This window comes from Emys orbicularis, chromosome 2 (assembly GCF_028017835.1).
Source record: "Emys orbicularis isolate rEmyOrb1 chromosome 2, rEmyOrb1.hap1, whole genome shotgun sequence".
Taxonomy (NCBI): Eukaryota; Metazoa; Chordata; order Testudines; family Emydidae; genus Emys; species Emys orbicularis.
Genome location: NC_088684.1, coordinates 106442920 through 106459976, shown reverse-complemented (window position 1 = coordinate 106459976; position 17057 = coordinate 106442920). Strand labels below are relative to the sequence as shown.

Sequence of the window (17057 nt, the reverse complement as noted above, 5' to 3'; positions counted from 1 at the left end):
TGGTCTCAGATTTTACCCGTGGTTCAGAATCCTGAAAGCCACTCTCCGTCAGAAAAGCTACAAACTTTTATGCTCTTTTTCTCTCCTTCCCCTCCCCCCCAAACAGGTGTGTCCTCTCTAAGTATCCAGTTTGCCAAACTCCCGAAGGGACTGAAACATTTAAATTTATCTAAAACCTCATTGTCACCTAAAGGTATGTTTTATACTTAACCCTGCACTTTTTCTCTATTTGGTGAATGAGTAAAACGAAACGTTTTTGGTACTGATGGATCCTGTCATTATATAATTGTAAAATAATTTGTTGTGTACTTGATTATTACACTCTGTCTAACTTACCTACTTATATGGCTGACATTATGAGAGTATCTGAACCTTATCTCTTAGCCATAGTAGGCTCTTCAATTATGGGCATGATCCAAATCCCACTGAAGTTAGATGAAAGCTTTCCATTGACTTATGTAACACCGACGGACCCTGGTCGTCGTCGGGCAGGATCGAACCTGGGGCCTCTGGAACTAAATGCATGAGCTAAAAGCCATATGGCTCCTAGCTAAGGCTGTAGAGCAAACTCATTAATCTCTAAGTGGTCTCAGTGCCACTAGATGGGACAGAACACCACACGCAGGAGGTGTGTGCATTCCATACCTACTGAGGAAGCATGTCCTGAGCTTCAGAAACTTCCCAGTTGAAATCCCGGATGAGCCCCCACTTGTAACACCAACAGACCCTGGTCATGGGCAGGTGGGATCGAACCTGGGGCCTCTGGAGCTAAATGCATGAGCTAGAAGCCATATGGCTCTTAGATAAGGCTGTAGAGTAAATGCATTAAATGCATTCCATCAAGTGGTCTTGGTGCCACGAGATGGGACAGAACATTCTTTAACTGTCACTTCACTTGTAACAGTAAGCCAAGCTGTGTTACCATTTTAGATGTTGCTCTTTGATGTGGGAGCCCCACATGTTTCTAACTTTCAGAAGTTGATCTGTTTTTAAGAAAAGCTCTATCCAACATATTTCTTCAGCATACCATTTTAGTAGATGGCTCATGAAACTACTGCAGGTGGAGGCAACTCTGCACCTTTGAAAATGGACCTGCTACTAGCGATTAGCCTTTAAATTGATTTGACATTTATTGTTGTGCAGTGTGTTTTGCACTATGATTCTTACCATAGCCCAGTCATCAGGGCATGATTGCTGGATTTTTGGTTCTTTAAAACCTTATAAAACTTTAGTTCCGTTCATTGTGTTAGTACTCCGTTCTTGGAATTTTGACCACCCTGATATTTATTCTTGGGATAGGAGAAAACTCAGAATATTTACTCAAGTCTTTGGACCAAATCCAGCCCTGGCAAAAGTGCACACAGCTTCCAGTATGTTCAGTCACCTCCTGTACTCTTCCTCACTTGAAGTTCCATCATTTGGTCCAATGGCATCTACAATTGCTTTGGATTTTTACGTCAATGGGATATTCTATCTGTTTCCACCTATCTCAAGAACAGTTGTCAGATTAGTCAAGACCGCTCAACCAAATGCTAATCAGCAAGGACAGAATATTGAAGCAATGAACAAAATCAAAGGGATTTTTGTGGTTTATTTTTAAAAAGGTCTTAAAACAAAAGCAGAGTCCATCTTTCATGCCTAATGATGACCTAGTAAGAATCCTAATGCAGACTGCACTGCAATGATTCTCAAATCTACAGAGACTAAGACCTTACCACTGGATATTGTGCTAGAGCAGCCCTTCAATATTCCTATTGAAAACATGCTATTCTGACTAAAAAGCCTAGCCTAATGATATGACTTATCTTGCTGTTCATGAGAGTTTATCTATATGTGCGGTCCCCTCAAAACAGTGAATTTCTTGCCTCTCTATATCTCCACACAGTCTCCTCCTCACTGCTTTTGTGGCTGTCTTTACAGCTCCTTTTATCAGTCTGCCCTCCCTTGACTTAGATCAGTGGTCCCCAACCTTTTTTGTCTGGCGGGCGCCAGACGACGAGCCACGGAGGACCGTGGCGGCGGACGAGCATCCGCCGAAATGCCGCTGACAAGCGGCAACATCAATAGGCGTCGTCGCCGCCGACAAGCAGCGTCATCCAGAGGCGGCATTTCGGCAGCAACACCTCTGGATGACACTGCTTGTCGGCGGCATTTCGGCGGATGCTTGTCCGCCGGCCAGTACGTGGGCACACTTAGATGCCCCGGTGGGCGCCATGGCGTCCGCGGGCACCGCTTTGGGGACCCCTGACGTAGATAGACAGCATTGCATTAATTTAACCTTGTTTTGCATTTGAAGGTTATTTTTGAAACCATAAAGGTTAGAACTATTTTTTAAATAAAAGCCTAAATTTTGAAGTGAGTGCTGGGACTCACTTGGGAAAGTTTCCTATTCAGTCCTGGGCAACTGGACAAGTGGATTTTTCCAGTCTTGTTTTAGGGAGATAAAAAGCAGCACTTACAGTGCTTTTCACCTCTTCCTTATTGTTTTACCTTACTACTTAACAAATACATTTCATTTGAGATTCCTTTGTGAGATTGACAAGTGAACTGCAGGCAGCAACTTGCCAGATGATCTTTCTTTAAATATGGTGTTTCGTAGTTCCTAACAGTTGTTAGGTCTGAGTGCAGTGAAACAACATTATAGGCTTCATTCAGACTGAAGTAGGATCTCAGTTAATAGCACAGTATACAATAAAGGAAGCTCTAAAAGAGGTTTAGCAACTTGGAGCTTTGAGTCAAACAGAAAATTCCATGTGCTTGGTTCAATTAAATCTCAGCTTTTTGAACCTGATCCAGAGCTCACTGAAGTCAATGAAAAGGCTCCCATTGATATCATTGGGCTTTAGATCAGAACCAGTGACTTTGTAGTTAATGAAAGACTGATTCATTTAAAAACAAACAAAAACCCTAAATGAGGAGAGATTCTACTTTTTACCCTAGTGCCCCCCAACGTTAACTAGCTCAAACACTGCTTCATTATCCTAGTTCTCAGAATCATTTGCTGCTGTTGAATCATATGCTACTGTTGCTATTCAGATGGGATATAGCAAGGTGTTTGTGTGTGTGTGTGAACATGCGCATTGCACTGCTCCTTTCTACTTCCGTATAGTAACAACTGCTGTTATCACTCATTAAAATGGGCACATGGCTAGAACCCATTGTGGCCAAGTAGATCTGTTAAAGATTTAAAAAACTTGCATTTTGTATGTACAGTGTTCCAGCCCTGCAGTTTGCAGGTGGAATGTGTTTAGTAACAAAGACTTACTTTAACAATAAAATAAAATTGCAGAGGGAATAGTGAAAATTTGAAAGCTTGGCAGATATAGTAACACATACTAACTCTTTTCAGAGAGAGGCCCATTTCCAAAAATAATCCTTGAAGCCAACAATCATGCTACTAATATTGATCTCATCTTAATATTTTGGTGTTTGGAAAACTAGAGCACCAAATCTAAACATCTGTGGCTCCTGATTTTGCCAGCTTCTTCATCGTATGTTCCTTGGCAAACCTATGTCCTTTCTAGCATTAAGAATTTCAACGTATTTTTAACCTGAAAGATGGGCACTTCTATCTGTTGCCAATCCGTGTTTATGAAATGGTTGTCTTGTCTGGAAAGCTGCCAACTGTTGCTCAGCAGTTCAAAGCACTTGTCTTCTCTGTTCCTTTGACCAAGCGCTTAATAAAAGCCACCCTTCTATTATAGGAGGCAATGATGCTTGTGTGTCTAATGGATTTTCTCAGGTACTTACTGATTGGGAAGCAGCCTACAGCCATCCAGAATGATTCAAGAGTTCAGTAATAAGCTACCATGCCTAGTATGCAAGTTACACTGGCTGAAGGTGTCCACTTCATCGCTGTTTTAAATAGCTTAGGAACCCCTTTGAAGGGAATGCTGATTTGTTGGTTCTTGACACATAATTTTTCATTTTAATACCAAAAATATTTATTTGTTCTGAACAGGATTTAATACTGTACATCAGTGTGTTCAAATATATATTTGATGATATCTTAGTTAGCCAAATATTTTTCTGAAATTACCGGTGAATACATAATTTAAATGTTTGAACTTCTATGTCTTGTCAACTGCCTTTGAATTAGTAGTGAACTATAATTGTTAATGTATTTGCCTTCTGCGGATGTTTTTATTTAAACATCCTTGTTTACACACACACCATATTTTAAGTAATGTAAAAAAACCCATTAGAATTGAGCCAAGTACATGGTACAGTAAATGTATCAGAAGGTTGTTCCTAAGGATCTGGTAATACAGGTTAAGGGCCTGGTCCTGCTAGATGTAGGGAACCCTGAATTCCTAGTGAAGTCAATGGGAGTTGAGGGAGCTTGGCACCTTGCAAGAGTGGGCCCTGTAGGAGAAAAATAAATCATAACAATACTGATAGCAGGAGATCATTGATAGTTGACAGTGTGTTCACTGAAACTTTGTCCTGACAGGGTTTATGCTAATTCTTTATTTAGCCAAACTAAGTTGAATATTGACATTTTGTTGCAGGGGTGAATAGCCTTTCCCAGTCACTGAGTGCCAACCAGCTGATTGCTAACACTCTCACCTACCTTGACCTCTCAGGGAATGCTCTCCGGGGTGATGATCTCGCCGTATGTGTTCCTTATTTTTCTGATTCCTGAAAAAAATGTATATCTTTAATGTAGTGGAGGGGGAGGGGGGATTTTTTGTGGGTGATATTTTATTCGTTTAAGTCAAGTTCTAGTGGTGATTAAAATGACACAGTGATAACATTGCCTTCCAGTTGTGATGCTGCCTGGTATGGGACACAGCTAAGAGTGCCAGTCTCAGGTCAGACTGCCGAAAACAGGGCATGTACCCCAAACTGGTGGCATATTGAATCATAAGATTTCACCAAGCCAGTAACAAATGTGTGCTTCCAAAATACTATACTAGTTGTTTTGAAACCACAGACAGTCCCCTGCAGGACTTCTAGCCCCTCAGGTACCACCCAGAAAACCAGACTTCTGTCATAAATGATTATTAAATCCAAAAATCACATATATTTGGTTCTTCTAGTTCCAAAGAACCAGACACGCACCACAGGTCAAAATATACTTCAGCTCTTACCCCAAAACCACGCTGGTAGCCAATCCTTTAGTAACTAAAAACTAAAGGTTTATTAATATAAAAGAAAGAGTGTTATTAAGAGGTTAAAATGAATCGTATACATTACAGTTCATTTCAGAGTTTGTAGATCAGTATAATAGCAATGATGTTAAATCTGCCAGCTTGCAGTAAGTCTCTCTGGTTCATCCCAAATATTGGGGTCCTCAGCCCATTGTTCAAAGCTTTTCTTTGTTAGAAATCATAATCCAGAGATGTGGAGCAGGAAAGAGGCAAGGGAATGATCTGAAGAAGTGGGCTTTAGCCCACGAAAGCTTATGCTCAAATAAATTTGTTAGTCCCTAAGGTGCCACAAGTACTCCTGTTCTTTTTAAGGGAATGATGATTATCCCCAAGTCCATGTGCATGGAAAGTTACTGTCTCAAACATGGAGTCAGGGATCACATGTTCTACATGTCCTGCTGAGTCACTGGGCCTCCATTGTCTACGTGCTCCTGCTCTCTGAGGCATCCTTGGGAGTGGCTCACTGGAAGGGTTGATTCTCCTTAATGGCCCATCAACCATGGCTGGCTGGTCTGGATGTAAATCTGTCTGGTGGGCATTTGAGATACAACGTGTTTGAGATACAAACACATAGCAAGGATTCATAACTTCATACACAATGATAATACATGCATATAAACAGGATAACATTGTTCAACAGATCACAACTTTTCCAATGATACCTTACAAGGCATACTTTGCATAACATCTATCACAATTGTGCAACAGTGGTGTTACATCAGTGGTAATACTTTAGTGTAACACATGGTCATCTTTACTTCTATACAGCGTCACGCTAGTATAAAGGCAAATGAAGTTTTAAACTTCCCACGCAGCTAAACTAATTCACTTCACTTTGCTCCTATCCAAGTCCTCAGTTTCTACTGATCAGTCAGAAAACTGTCAATTGTGTCAAACTCTGGTGGTCTTATGACATACAAAAATTGTCCACTGAATACCACATTAAAGTAATCAAATTCAAATTAATTAAACCTAGCTTCTGTCTATCTTATGGGTAGTTTGAAAGCTGAAAATAATCGTACATGGGTTTTGGAACCTGAGAAACAGACGCTTATCTGCTAAGCAGCAACAGATTCATTTATAAAAAGGCTGTTTGGACAAGTGGTGCTATTTGCCAATAAGTGGGCTGAATCTCAAACAGTCTTAGGGGCAGAATAGGGGAAACTCGTGAGCCTTTGAGGAATTAGCTCTTAGTGAGAGTCCATTGGTCTGGTCTTTTGTGTCACCGCCAGTGAGGTCCAGCTCTGTTTCATTTTCTGTGTGGTGAAGGATATCAGGCTCAAAATAATATTTTATTCAGACTTTCATCATCACATCCATCCCAGTCTCACTTATTCACACATCCTCAGTGTCCAGGCTGGGATACCTAAGAAATGAAGACTAAGGAATTCAAAATAAGCATTACAAGAGTCCATCTTCATTTGACACACACTTTTAGTATACAAATTAAAATGCCTTATGGCTTTATGTGATTTCCACCCCCCATTTTCCTTGGTATCTGTTAGAGATTCATGGACACATTTACAAAACACATTGTCCTATGCTTAAGAGAGCAGAACTCTCAGGTGGAGAACTAGAAGAATGTTGACAAATGAGAACCTTTAGAGAAGTAGCAAAAATAAAATATGAGAATAAAGTGGTTTACTTAAAACCACATATTTACAGAATTTATAATAAAATTAGTGTGTTAGCTCAAACAAACAATGGTTAAGGGGAAAGTGATAGCTGGCTGCAAGTATTTTAAAGGGTGCAAACACCAGAAGGAAGAGACATTTTTAAGTGGCACAAGGGGATTTATCTAGTATATTAATTAAATTAATTTTAGCAATGTAAAACTTAGGTGCAATACCATGAAAATACTTTTAACAGTCAGATCTGTTAAATTATGGAATCGTTTTCCAACAGAAGTGATGGAAGCTCCATTGTTTGCAATTTAAAATTAAACTGAGGGCTTGTCTATACTGGCAATTTACGGCACTGCAACTTTCTCAGGGGTGTGAAAAAACACTCTCCTGAGCACAGCAAGTTTCAGCATTGTAAAGTGCCAGTGTAGACAGTGCACCAGCACTGGGAGCCGCTCTCCTCGTGGAGGTGGTTTTTCTAGAGCACCACACAAGCCACTTAAAAGTGCTGCCACGGCAGCGCTTTAGCGTTGCCAGTGTAGACTAGCCCTGAGCAAAGCACTGGGAAATTTACTGTCGGGAACATTCATGCATTGGTACCAGAGGGGCTAGATGACCTAATATTGTAGGGATTTGATTTTTCAAAAGTCCTGAGCACTCTTAACTCATCTTGACTTCACTTGAGTTGGGGGGGGATCAGCACTTCTGTAAAGGAGGGGCAACTTTTCTTATCTCTAATTTGTATGGTTCCTAGACATTAAAAATAAATGTCTGATGTAACAGGTGCCTTTACCTAGGCTAGAGCATAGGTAAAATATCCTTAATAGTATAATAGACGGCATTCATTAAAATATTATGTTATCAGACCTATCTTATAATATCTCTGAATTGCCATAAGACACTGGTAATATGTGTGTTTTAATAAAGTCTAGTCAGAAAAAATTATAAGGTTCAGACACAAATTAGCTGCTGGCCTAATGCAGTAAAAAGGGTTCACTTAAACTTTCAAAACCGATTAGCCTTTTTGGAGTATGGTTGCAGTCTGGATGGCATTCCAATCTATTTTGAACTAAAATTAATTAACGCTTTCTGAAAAATGTGTAGCAAATTGCCAGCTACTCAAGATAAATCAAGTTATGCATGTCAAGAATACTATGTGGTAAATGTGATCCAGGCAGCATTCTTTTACTGTCATTTTAAGAAATGTTTTACTTTTGAGGGCTAGAAGATTACATCCATTAAGAGAAAATACCTTCAGTCAAAACTATTGGAGTCCAATTAAAAATAAATGTCTGAAGTTTATGTGAAGAGTTAAAATAAAAATAATTCTGTGTAATATGTAGAAAACTTAATATTCATATATTTTTTTCTTTTTCTCATTTGAAGAGCCTGTATAATTTTTTGGCCCAGCCAAATGCCATTGTTCATCTGGATTTATCCAACACGGAGTGCGCACTAGACATGGTAATCTTGTTTCTTTTGGTGATTCAAAAAAACACCATTAGTATTACCAACAGGTTTATTGCATATAAACCTACCTTCCTCTTTATTTCTCAGGTGTGTGGAGCTCTCCTCCGCGGATGCCTTCAGCACCTAGCTGTCCTCAGCCTGTCCAGGACAGTTTTTTCTCACAGGTATGGGTTTAAATATAGTTATTTCCAACTCCTGGAAATATTTTATTATTCTTTTTTTGCACTTCTGCAGCAGTTTTCTTATGAGGACCTCAAGCAGCTTTAGACTTTCAATTAAGCACTGTGTGACAGAGGTGTTATTTATCCCCGAAGTATATTCCCTCACATGGAGCTATTTGCTAGACAGTGGTAGAATAAGCCAAGGGTTCTCAACCTTTTTCTTTCATGCTATAAAAACTCCACAGCCCACCTGGGCAACAACTGTTTTTCTGCATATAAAAGTCAGGGCCGGTGTTAGGGGTTATCAAGCAGGGCAATTGCCCAGGGCCCCACACCACAGGGGGCCCTGCAAAGCTAAGTTGCTCAGACTTCTGCCCCGGGTGGCAGGGCTCAGAGTCCTGGGCTTCAGCACCATGCGGTGGGGCTTTGGCTTTCTGCCCTGGGCCCCAGGAAGTCTAATGCTGGCCCGGCTTGGCGGACCCCCTAAAATTTGCTCATGGCCCCTGAACCGCTGGTTGAGAGCCACTGGAATAAGCTAACCTACGTAATAGGTTAATATCATATCATATAATATAATATATATAATAATATCCCTCCCTCGGGCGGAGGGATAGCTCAGTGGTTTGAGCATTGGCCTGCTAAACCCAGGGTTGTGAGTTCAATCCTTGAGGGGGCCATTTGGGGATTTAGTTAGGGATTGATACTGCTTTGAGCAGGGGGTTGGACTAGATGACCTCCTGAAGTCCCTTCCAACCCTGATATTCTATGATAATATGCTCACTTTGATCCTGACTCAGCAAAGCACCTATACACATACTTAACTGAGGTAGGCAGTGCAATTTGAAATGTGACTATTCCCTTACTTATGGTTAAGCATGTGCTTAAGTGCTTTGCTGGACTGGGGCCTCAGTCAGGCCATAGGCTCAATAAAGTGGAGTCCTGCCTCATTCTATTTGTTCCTTCCCATACCCTTTGGAGCCCTGACTCTTTCCATTCCATTCCCTCACGTGGAGCTATTTGCTAGACAGCAGTAGAACAAGGTGTCCTGCATAATATGCTCGCTCTGATCCCGACTCTTTCCATACCCACATGCACACTGAAAATTAACTCCACTCAGGTTACACTTGCACATACACACAGTGCCAGTGAAATGTTGGCAGACTATAAGTTTATCATGAAACAAAAACCCTGGGCACTTGCTCAAGATATAAATTTAATAGCCAAAGCATATTGCTTTAAACCCTCCCCCCCCCGAAATGGCAGAAGTTTTTCCCTCAAACTATCAACAGAACAAAATCCAAAACCACTCCTGAAAGCTGAGCCCAAATATGCAAAATTTTATCCTAAAGATGAAACTTTGTCACCTGTAATTGTCTGAAAATGACCCTTTGAATTGAAATTCTTGTGCAATTCTAAGTGTAGGTGTCTACCTGCATTACTATTGTTACCATCCTGTTCTAGGCTCTTTCCAAACACCGAGGAACACAAAGTTCCTGTTCTCAAAAAGCATTAGTACTGTACCAAAGGAATTGACTTATCTGCTTGTAGGCACAATATTCCAGAACTGCACTAAAAATCAGTGTTAGCTAAAAAATTAAACATTTAATTTTCAGTGCATTCTTAGCTGCTTTTTTTTCTCTCTCTCTCTCCCTTCTTCCCCCCACCCCAATTGCAGAATAGTCCTTTCTTTTAGGGTAGAGCTAGGCATAAAAAGATAATTTCATTTAACAGAGGATTTCAATATTTCTAAATCTGGTTTTGTTCCAATGCAAAACAAAAACCAAAAAGTTCAAAATTCTCTGTGAAAGGGAATGGAGGCAGGGACCCTGGAAGTGCTGGGGTCCCTGTTTCCAAGGCAGTCCATCTTGCAGGCTGCCCCAGTGTGGGGGACCCTGGGAGCCCAGGCTGCTGAACAGCTGAGGCTCCTAGAGTGTCCAGGTGGGCTCGGTTCCTTATCAGCCCACCAGGCAGGCTGGCAGAAAACTAGGCAGAATTCCAGTGGAACCCTGCCTGGGTTCCACTGGAACTTTGTTGAAATTGAACAGTCTCTACAAAATGTTTGTTTTGATGTGTTGACCAATTTGGATGAAAAAAATGTTTCCTCTGTATCTTTCTGACCATCTCAATTTTGGGGTCCTGATCTCATATTCACTGATATCAACTGAAAAACTTCTATTGACTTTAATGGACATAATATGAGGCCCTAATCCAGATGAAAGCATAGTTTAGTAAGGAAGAGAACACTGATTAGAAGAAGAGAATTGGGGTTTGTGGTGTTCTGTACTCAGTTCTGCCCCTGACCGGCTCTTTGACTCTGAGAGAGTCAATTGCCCTCTCCAGGCCTCAGTCTTCCCTCTGTAAAAAGAATACAGGCCCACTTTACAGACTTGTGAAAGTTACTCTTATGAAGCCTTTTGAGAGCTTCTTATGAAGCATTGCTTTTATTTTTATTTTGGGGGATTCAGACTCTGCCACGGTGTTGTTTTGCTATTTATTAAAAAGAGTGGCAGATATTCTACCCTTTAGATATTCAGTCTGCAATGGTGCCCACTGAATACTGAAATTGGAGCATAAAAACAATAGGAATCAATACCAGAATGGCCTAAGTACATTTGCTCCTCTTGAAACCCAATTTTCACATTATATAGATAGTATTTTTTTATTATTATTGGAAGTCAGTGGTGACTATTCTCCCCCCCTCCCCTTTCCTTTTTTTTTATTGAGCGTAGTCCTTTTGAGGATATTGACTGACAGCATTGGAGGCAGAATCCTCTCTCTGGAGAGCAGTTATATCCCAGGAAATAGCAGTGTAAGCTGCCCTGTCTTTCCAGATCAATATGCCTCAACTCTAACCTGGAGGCATCACTTCTGCACACCTATTGCTTGGTACTACATTCAAACGTTAAACAATAACTATCTCTAGGGGTGAAAAGTTATTTCCTTCTCATAACAATTTTGACCCTTTGCTTCTCTCCTGGTGTTGTGAATGCCAGTCGACTAGTAACTGGGCTGAAGTCACCTGATTATTTTATGTAGGTCACCAAGGAGCCATTACTTGGTAATACCTTCTGAACAAGAAATGAGACATTGATGAATGCTGTTGTCTCCATTTTGACGGCTTTTTGTTTTTGAGCTAATTGAAAGCTACCTAGATATGATTGTTAAAGATGAAGTACATTAATTACTAAAAAAAAGAGTGCTGCTGACCCTGACATCATGAATTGGCAATCTGTTGGATGTTCAAATGTTGCTTTTTCTCCCCCTTCCCTCTCCCCCCCCAATTTACAGGAAAGGAAAAGAAGTTCCCCCGTCTTTCAAACAGTTTTTCAGCAGTTCACTTGCTTTGATGCAAATCAGTTTTTCGGGGACTAAACTCTCTCCTGAGCCTCTAAAGTAAGTGCTGCATTGATTTTTCCTGTGACTTTAAAGACACAGTTTGCATGGTTATTTATATACATGTCTAATCCTGAAAATGGAGAGGAAAGCAGATCTTTTCTGCACATTATTCAGAGCGCCATTTACAGTTCGTCACTGAGAAAGTGAGTTTCATAATGATCACCCCTGCTGAACTGGCAGAGTTGGAATGTAACAGCCTGGCTTGACCCTTACTGGTTGGGGCTAGCCAACCCTGATCACAGAATGAGCCACACCTAGGAAAGATCAGGGTGATTGCCATATGAAGAACAGCAGGAGGCTGCAATGAAGAGTGCTCAGGAGTCAGCCAACCCTGTTACATCTGGCATAGCCTGCTGCGGGGACCCCCTCCTCACAAAGAGAGAAGCAGGAGGCCTGGGGGAAAGTAGATGCAGAAACTGGAGGAAGCCATTTGTCTGCTGGCTGAACAGCACAGTGGACTCAGGTAGTTCTTCTTCAGGAGCAGCAGTAGTGGCAGCGACAGCAGAAGGCACCGTCGGCCTTGCAACAGGAAGAAAAGATGGTTGGGTTTGGGGCCCAAAGGTGTTGCAGAGAGACCAACGCCACCTGCGAAGGAGGAATGTCTTTGTGTGTTTCCGGTGTGGAAGACCATGGCTCAACAGATTTGAGTACTGGTACTGCCGGGAGAGGCATAAGAAAAAACAAGCATGAGAGGGCAGGGACCATCCCAGTGTTTTAGATGTGGCAAGGTAGAGCACATTAAGAAGGTCTTCCCCTTGAATAATGTGGTCTGTGGGAAGGGAAAAGCCCTACAGACCAAGGAAGAATGAGGGAGAGTCGAAGGGTGGAACAGTCTGTGTGTTCCCAGAAGCGTGTCAGTCCTGTCTGCCTGAAGTGAGAGAAACAAGTTGGGATGGTGAACTGTGATTGAGCAGAGGGGGAATTAAAGCCAGAGTTGACTGCTGGGAATGTGACCAAACTGGGAGGATGCCCGAGAACGGCAGGGTTGTATTAGTGTTTGGGAGAAGCGGACAAACACGGAGGCTGCGGTGAAAGTGGACATTGCAGTCATGGCAGCCCCTCTTAGAGCTGCCAAGAGTGCAATACAGCACTGGGAAGAGAGGCTTCTCTGATGGAGAAGGATCAGAAGGAACTTGTTGCCTTGAAGGAGAAGTGGCAGGCCCTACAAGAAAGGGAGCAGTTAGCAGAGGAGCATCAGATGACTCTAGAGGAGAGAGATCGCCCGCTCATTATGCTAGAGAATCTGAGCTGTCAGGCCCCACAATCATGTTGTCGGCAACAGTGGAATTGGATGGTCGGGGGGGAAGTATTGCTGCAGGTAGAACTTTCCCCGGGGTGGGCAAGGTTCTAATCGGGGGGAGGCATGTAACAGGGTGGCTCTTCCTTTAAGGGCTGGAGGGCTGGCCAACCCTAAGTACAGGATGAACCACACCTGGGAGATCAAAAATGATTGCCCTATAAAGAGCAGCAGGAGACCACAATAAAGAGTGGGTGCTCAGGTATCAGCCAACCCTGTTACAAAGCCTAGGCTCTCCCCTAGGTTTCTACTTGTCTAGCTAATATTGCTACACAGTGCTCTGTCTACACTAGACTTCTTGAATGTGTGTATTAGCTAACATTTTCTAAATCCCAGTGTAATCAGAGCCCGTGAGTTGACCTGCGTGGTCTATTGTGGAGGGAGATGTGGGAAGCAGGCAGTAACTTAATAGGTGGTTAGTTAATGGACTGGAATTTAATATAGCTTAAAGGCTAAATCAGTGAGGTGGAGGGGGAGGCTTTGGAGCTAGTGAATGGGTTAGGGTTGAAGGAAAAATCTGGGATGGAATCAACACAGGAGAGAAAGAAAAGGCTGGGGGGAGGGGGGGGGAGGAATCACAGCAAATACCCATAAGCTAAAGAATAACATAGTTTGTTTTTTAGATAAAAATTGATACAGGGGAGGGAAGAGTAGATGAGATAAATAAATAAGACGTGGTTAATGAACCGGCCTGAGGAACTGTGTAACCATTATCTTCTGTTCTTTCCATTCCCTCTATTATGTTCTCCTTTGTTATATCCTGTCTTAGGCTTTGCCTAGACTGGGAAAACGTTGTATTAATTAGTGTTCTTGAACACTACTTACCACCTAGTGTAGGCAAAGGCATGGTGTTGAAAAACATATTGGTTATAGTTAACCCACGGGGATGCTCACTGTATGGTGGATGTGTAGCCATCAGCACGGAGCAAATGTTGTTGTTATGAAAAATGCCATGAGACCTTTTAATGTCCCTATAGAGTAAAAAAGACCAAAGGCCCCAATTCTGCAAATTTAACCTTTGGATATGACAACTCACGGGCTTAAAGTTAACCATGTTCCTAAGTGTTTGCAGAATTGGAACCTAATTTGTTAAAGATGCTCTCAAAAAACCCTTTTCACAATACACCACATGGTATTTAATTATCTACTTTCAGCGGTATGGTACTATTTATTGCAACCCCATTTCTGTTTTATTTAAAGCAATAAAATTGTTTGGCTGTTTCATTATCGTGTTGTTCGTTTAGTTTACCGGTTTCCCTCAGTGTGAGCTGAAGTGTTTCAGCCATGATGGTACTTCGGACTCAGTATGTTTTCAGTGTGATTGTTAGCATTTTTGTCTGAAATATGATTTTTTTAAAAATCTTACATAAAATTAAGGGCTTGTCTACTGTGGGGTAATGAGCACTACAGAGCTCTGAGTTCTTAAGTGCACAAATGTGTTGTGCATTAATTGGTCCATGTAGACCTTGCTGGTGTGCACTAAATGTTCCCCAGTGCGCTTTAACATAATGCAAACCAACAGTGTTTGCGCAGACCAGTTAATGCACAACACATTAGTGCTCTTTAGAACAGGGGTGGGCAAACTTTTTGGCCCGAGGGCCACATCTGGGTGGGGAAATTGCATGCAGGGCCATGAACGGAGGGCTGGGGCAGGGGGTTGGGGTGCGGGAGGGAGTGTGGGGTGTGGGAGGGGTGTGGTGTGCAGGAAGGGGCTCAGGGCAAGGGGTTGGGGCACAGGAGGGGTGTGGGGTGCGGCAGCGGGCTCAGGGCAGTGGGCTAGGGTGTGGGGTGCAGGAGGGGCTCGCGGTATGGGCTCCGGCCTGGGGCCGCTTACCTGGAGCGGCTCCGGGGTGTCAGCGGTGTGCAGCAAGTCTAAGGCAGGCTCCCTGGCTCCGTGCCGCGCTGCTCCCAGAAGTGGCCGGCACCACGTCCCTGCGGCTCGTGGGGGTGGAGGGCAGAGGACTCAGTGCGCTGCCCTCGCCTGCAGGTACCTCCCCCGAAGCTCCCATTGGCTGCGGTTTCCCGTTCCCGACCAATTGGAGCTGTGGGGGGCAGTGCCTGAAGGCGAGGGCAGCGCGCGGAGCCTTCTGCGCCCCCCCACCCCAGGGGCCGCAGGGACATGGTGCCGACCGCTTTCAGGAACGGCACGGGACCTGCAGTGCCATGGGGGTGGCAATCCCACGGGCCAGATCCAAAGCCCTGATGGGCCGGATCTGGCCCACGGCCATAGTTTGCCCACCCCTGCTTTAGAATTATACCTCCATAGCGCACATCACCCCACCATGTCGACAAGCCCTAAAATTCTGGTTTAAATCATGAAGAGGCTATAAGATTAAGTCTGAAACTGCTGTTTTCAGACTTACTGGGCTTTAATTATTACAGAAGTCTCTAAATAAAAGATAACTTACTTAAGTAAATTGGAAATGAAGGCAAATCAAGGGAATTTGAGAAGTAACATGGTATACAATACCAATAATATTTCTTTATCATCTTTCATCTGTGTATGTCTAATCGCTTTGCAAACATAGACCTTGCAACAGCTCTGAGAAGGTGGGAAAAATTCCCTTTTTACAATGAGAAACTAAGGCGCACAGAAGTTAAGTGACTTGCCCAAGGTCAAACAGCAAGCCAGTGGAAGAACTTGAAATAGAGCCTTAAAGTCCTGACTCCAGTCCTCTGTTGTACTGCTAGACTACATTCTCTGAAAAGTTGCTGTGAAAATGGTGCCACATTAAGCAATAGATCTGCTGCTTGTACATATTCAGTTATATCTGCCCGCTTTAGTGACTGAACATATGTTTACTAGAGCTGGATGTAACAGTTTCATCCAGGGTTCTCAGTTTGCTTGAAGTTTCAGTATGTCAGAATTTGCTTTAGTTTATAATCCGAATAAAACCAAATGTTAATTAAACTTACCATAAACAAGGAAACTTCCCCCCCACACCCCTCCTAAAAATTTAGTTTCAGAAACATTGAAACATGGTGATCCCAAAATGCAATATGTGAAATTGACCAGCTTGACGGTTTCACTGCTGCTAAATAGCAATGGTCTCAGCAACTGCCTGGACTCCCAGAGTCTGCAGCTTCGGGCAGCCCTGCTACGGTCTTCCAGGCTACTGGGCAAACTGGACTGCCCTGGATCTGTAGCCTGTGCCAGGACTTCCATGCTCCCAGCTCCACAGCAGGGTGCCTGGCAGCCCTGATGTGCCCTGCAGCTCAAGCTGGGGCCTGGGCTTTCCGAATTCTAGGCTCCCCACTCTGCAGCAGAAATCCTGGCAGCACTGCCATGGAGCTGGGAGTCGAGCAGCTTGGAAAACTCATGCTCCAGACAGAACTCTGTGCGCTGGCGGGCTCTCTGCTGCGGAGCTAAAGATCCTGGAACATGAACTCTGGCAGTTTTCCAGTGTGCCATTCAGTTTTGCCTGTGCATTTCCATTGAAGAGAGTGGTTGCACAGGTGTTACTGAGGGCATAATTAGAACACAGTGGGGTTGCACAGGTGTAATGAGGACAACATTTGGCCTGCAGTGTCTTTTATTACTGCTCATAAGTTACAAGAAGAAAAGAATTGACGCTGATTCTAAGATCTGAGGGGGTGTTTACAGCGCTGGCAGTATGCCATGTCTACATAGTAGCTTTTTAGAGTAGACCTGCACTTTAATGGTATGTGATCTAAAAATATTTAGGAAGTTTCTCAGTCAGACCTTCACTCGATCACGTAACTGCGTGTTTCAGAGAGGTTTTTATGGAGCGGGAGCTTTGACAGAAAACGGAAGCTTTAGGAAGCTGTTGCTGAGCTGATACAGCAGTAATTTTTCAAAGTTACTTTCTCGGCTGTTAAAATGAAAATAAATGAATTAATCAATAGAAAAGGACTGAATCTACCGCTCAGATCGGGGGGCAGATATAAAGGTTTACATGAAGGATTGTCTGGGCTCCGGTATGAAAATTTTGATTCG

At 42.9% G+C, this 17057-nt stretch overlaps 1 protein-coding gene across 2 annotated transcripts in view; it reads left to right on the top strand.

Annotated features, from left to right (window-relative positions):
* CARMIL1 (capping protein regulator and myosin 1 linker 1) overlaps nt 1-17057 on the top strand; it is a 142946-nt gene that overhangs the window by 24411 nt on the left and 101478 nt on the right. For both annotated transcript variants that reach the window (XM_065398768.1, XM_065398769.1), the window contains exons 8-12: nt 107-193; nt 4512-4615; nt 8162-8239; nt 8333-8409; nt 11695-11799. In XM_065398768.1, the coding sequence (XP_065254840.1) occupies nt 107-193; nt 4512-4615; nt 8162-8239; nt 8333-8409; nt 11695-11799 (451 nt within the window). The remainder of the gene's footprint in view (nt 1-106; nt 194-4511; nt 4616-8161; nt 8240-8332; nt 8410-11694; nt 11800-17057) is intronic.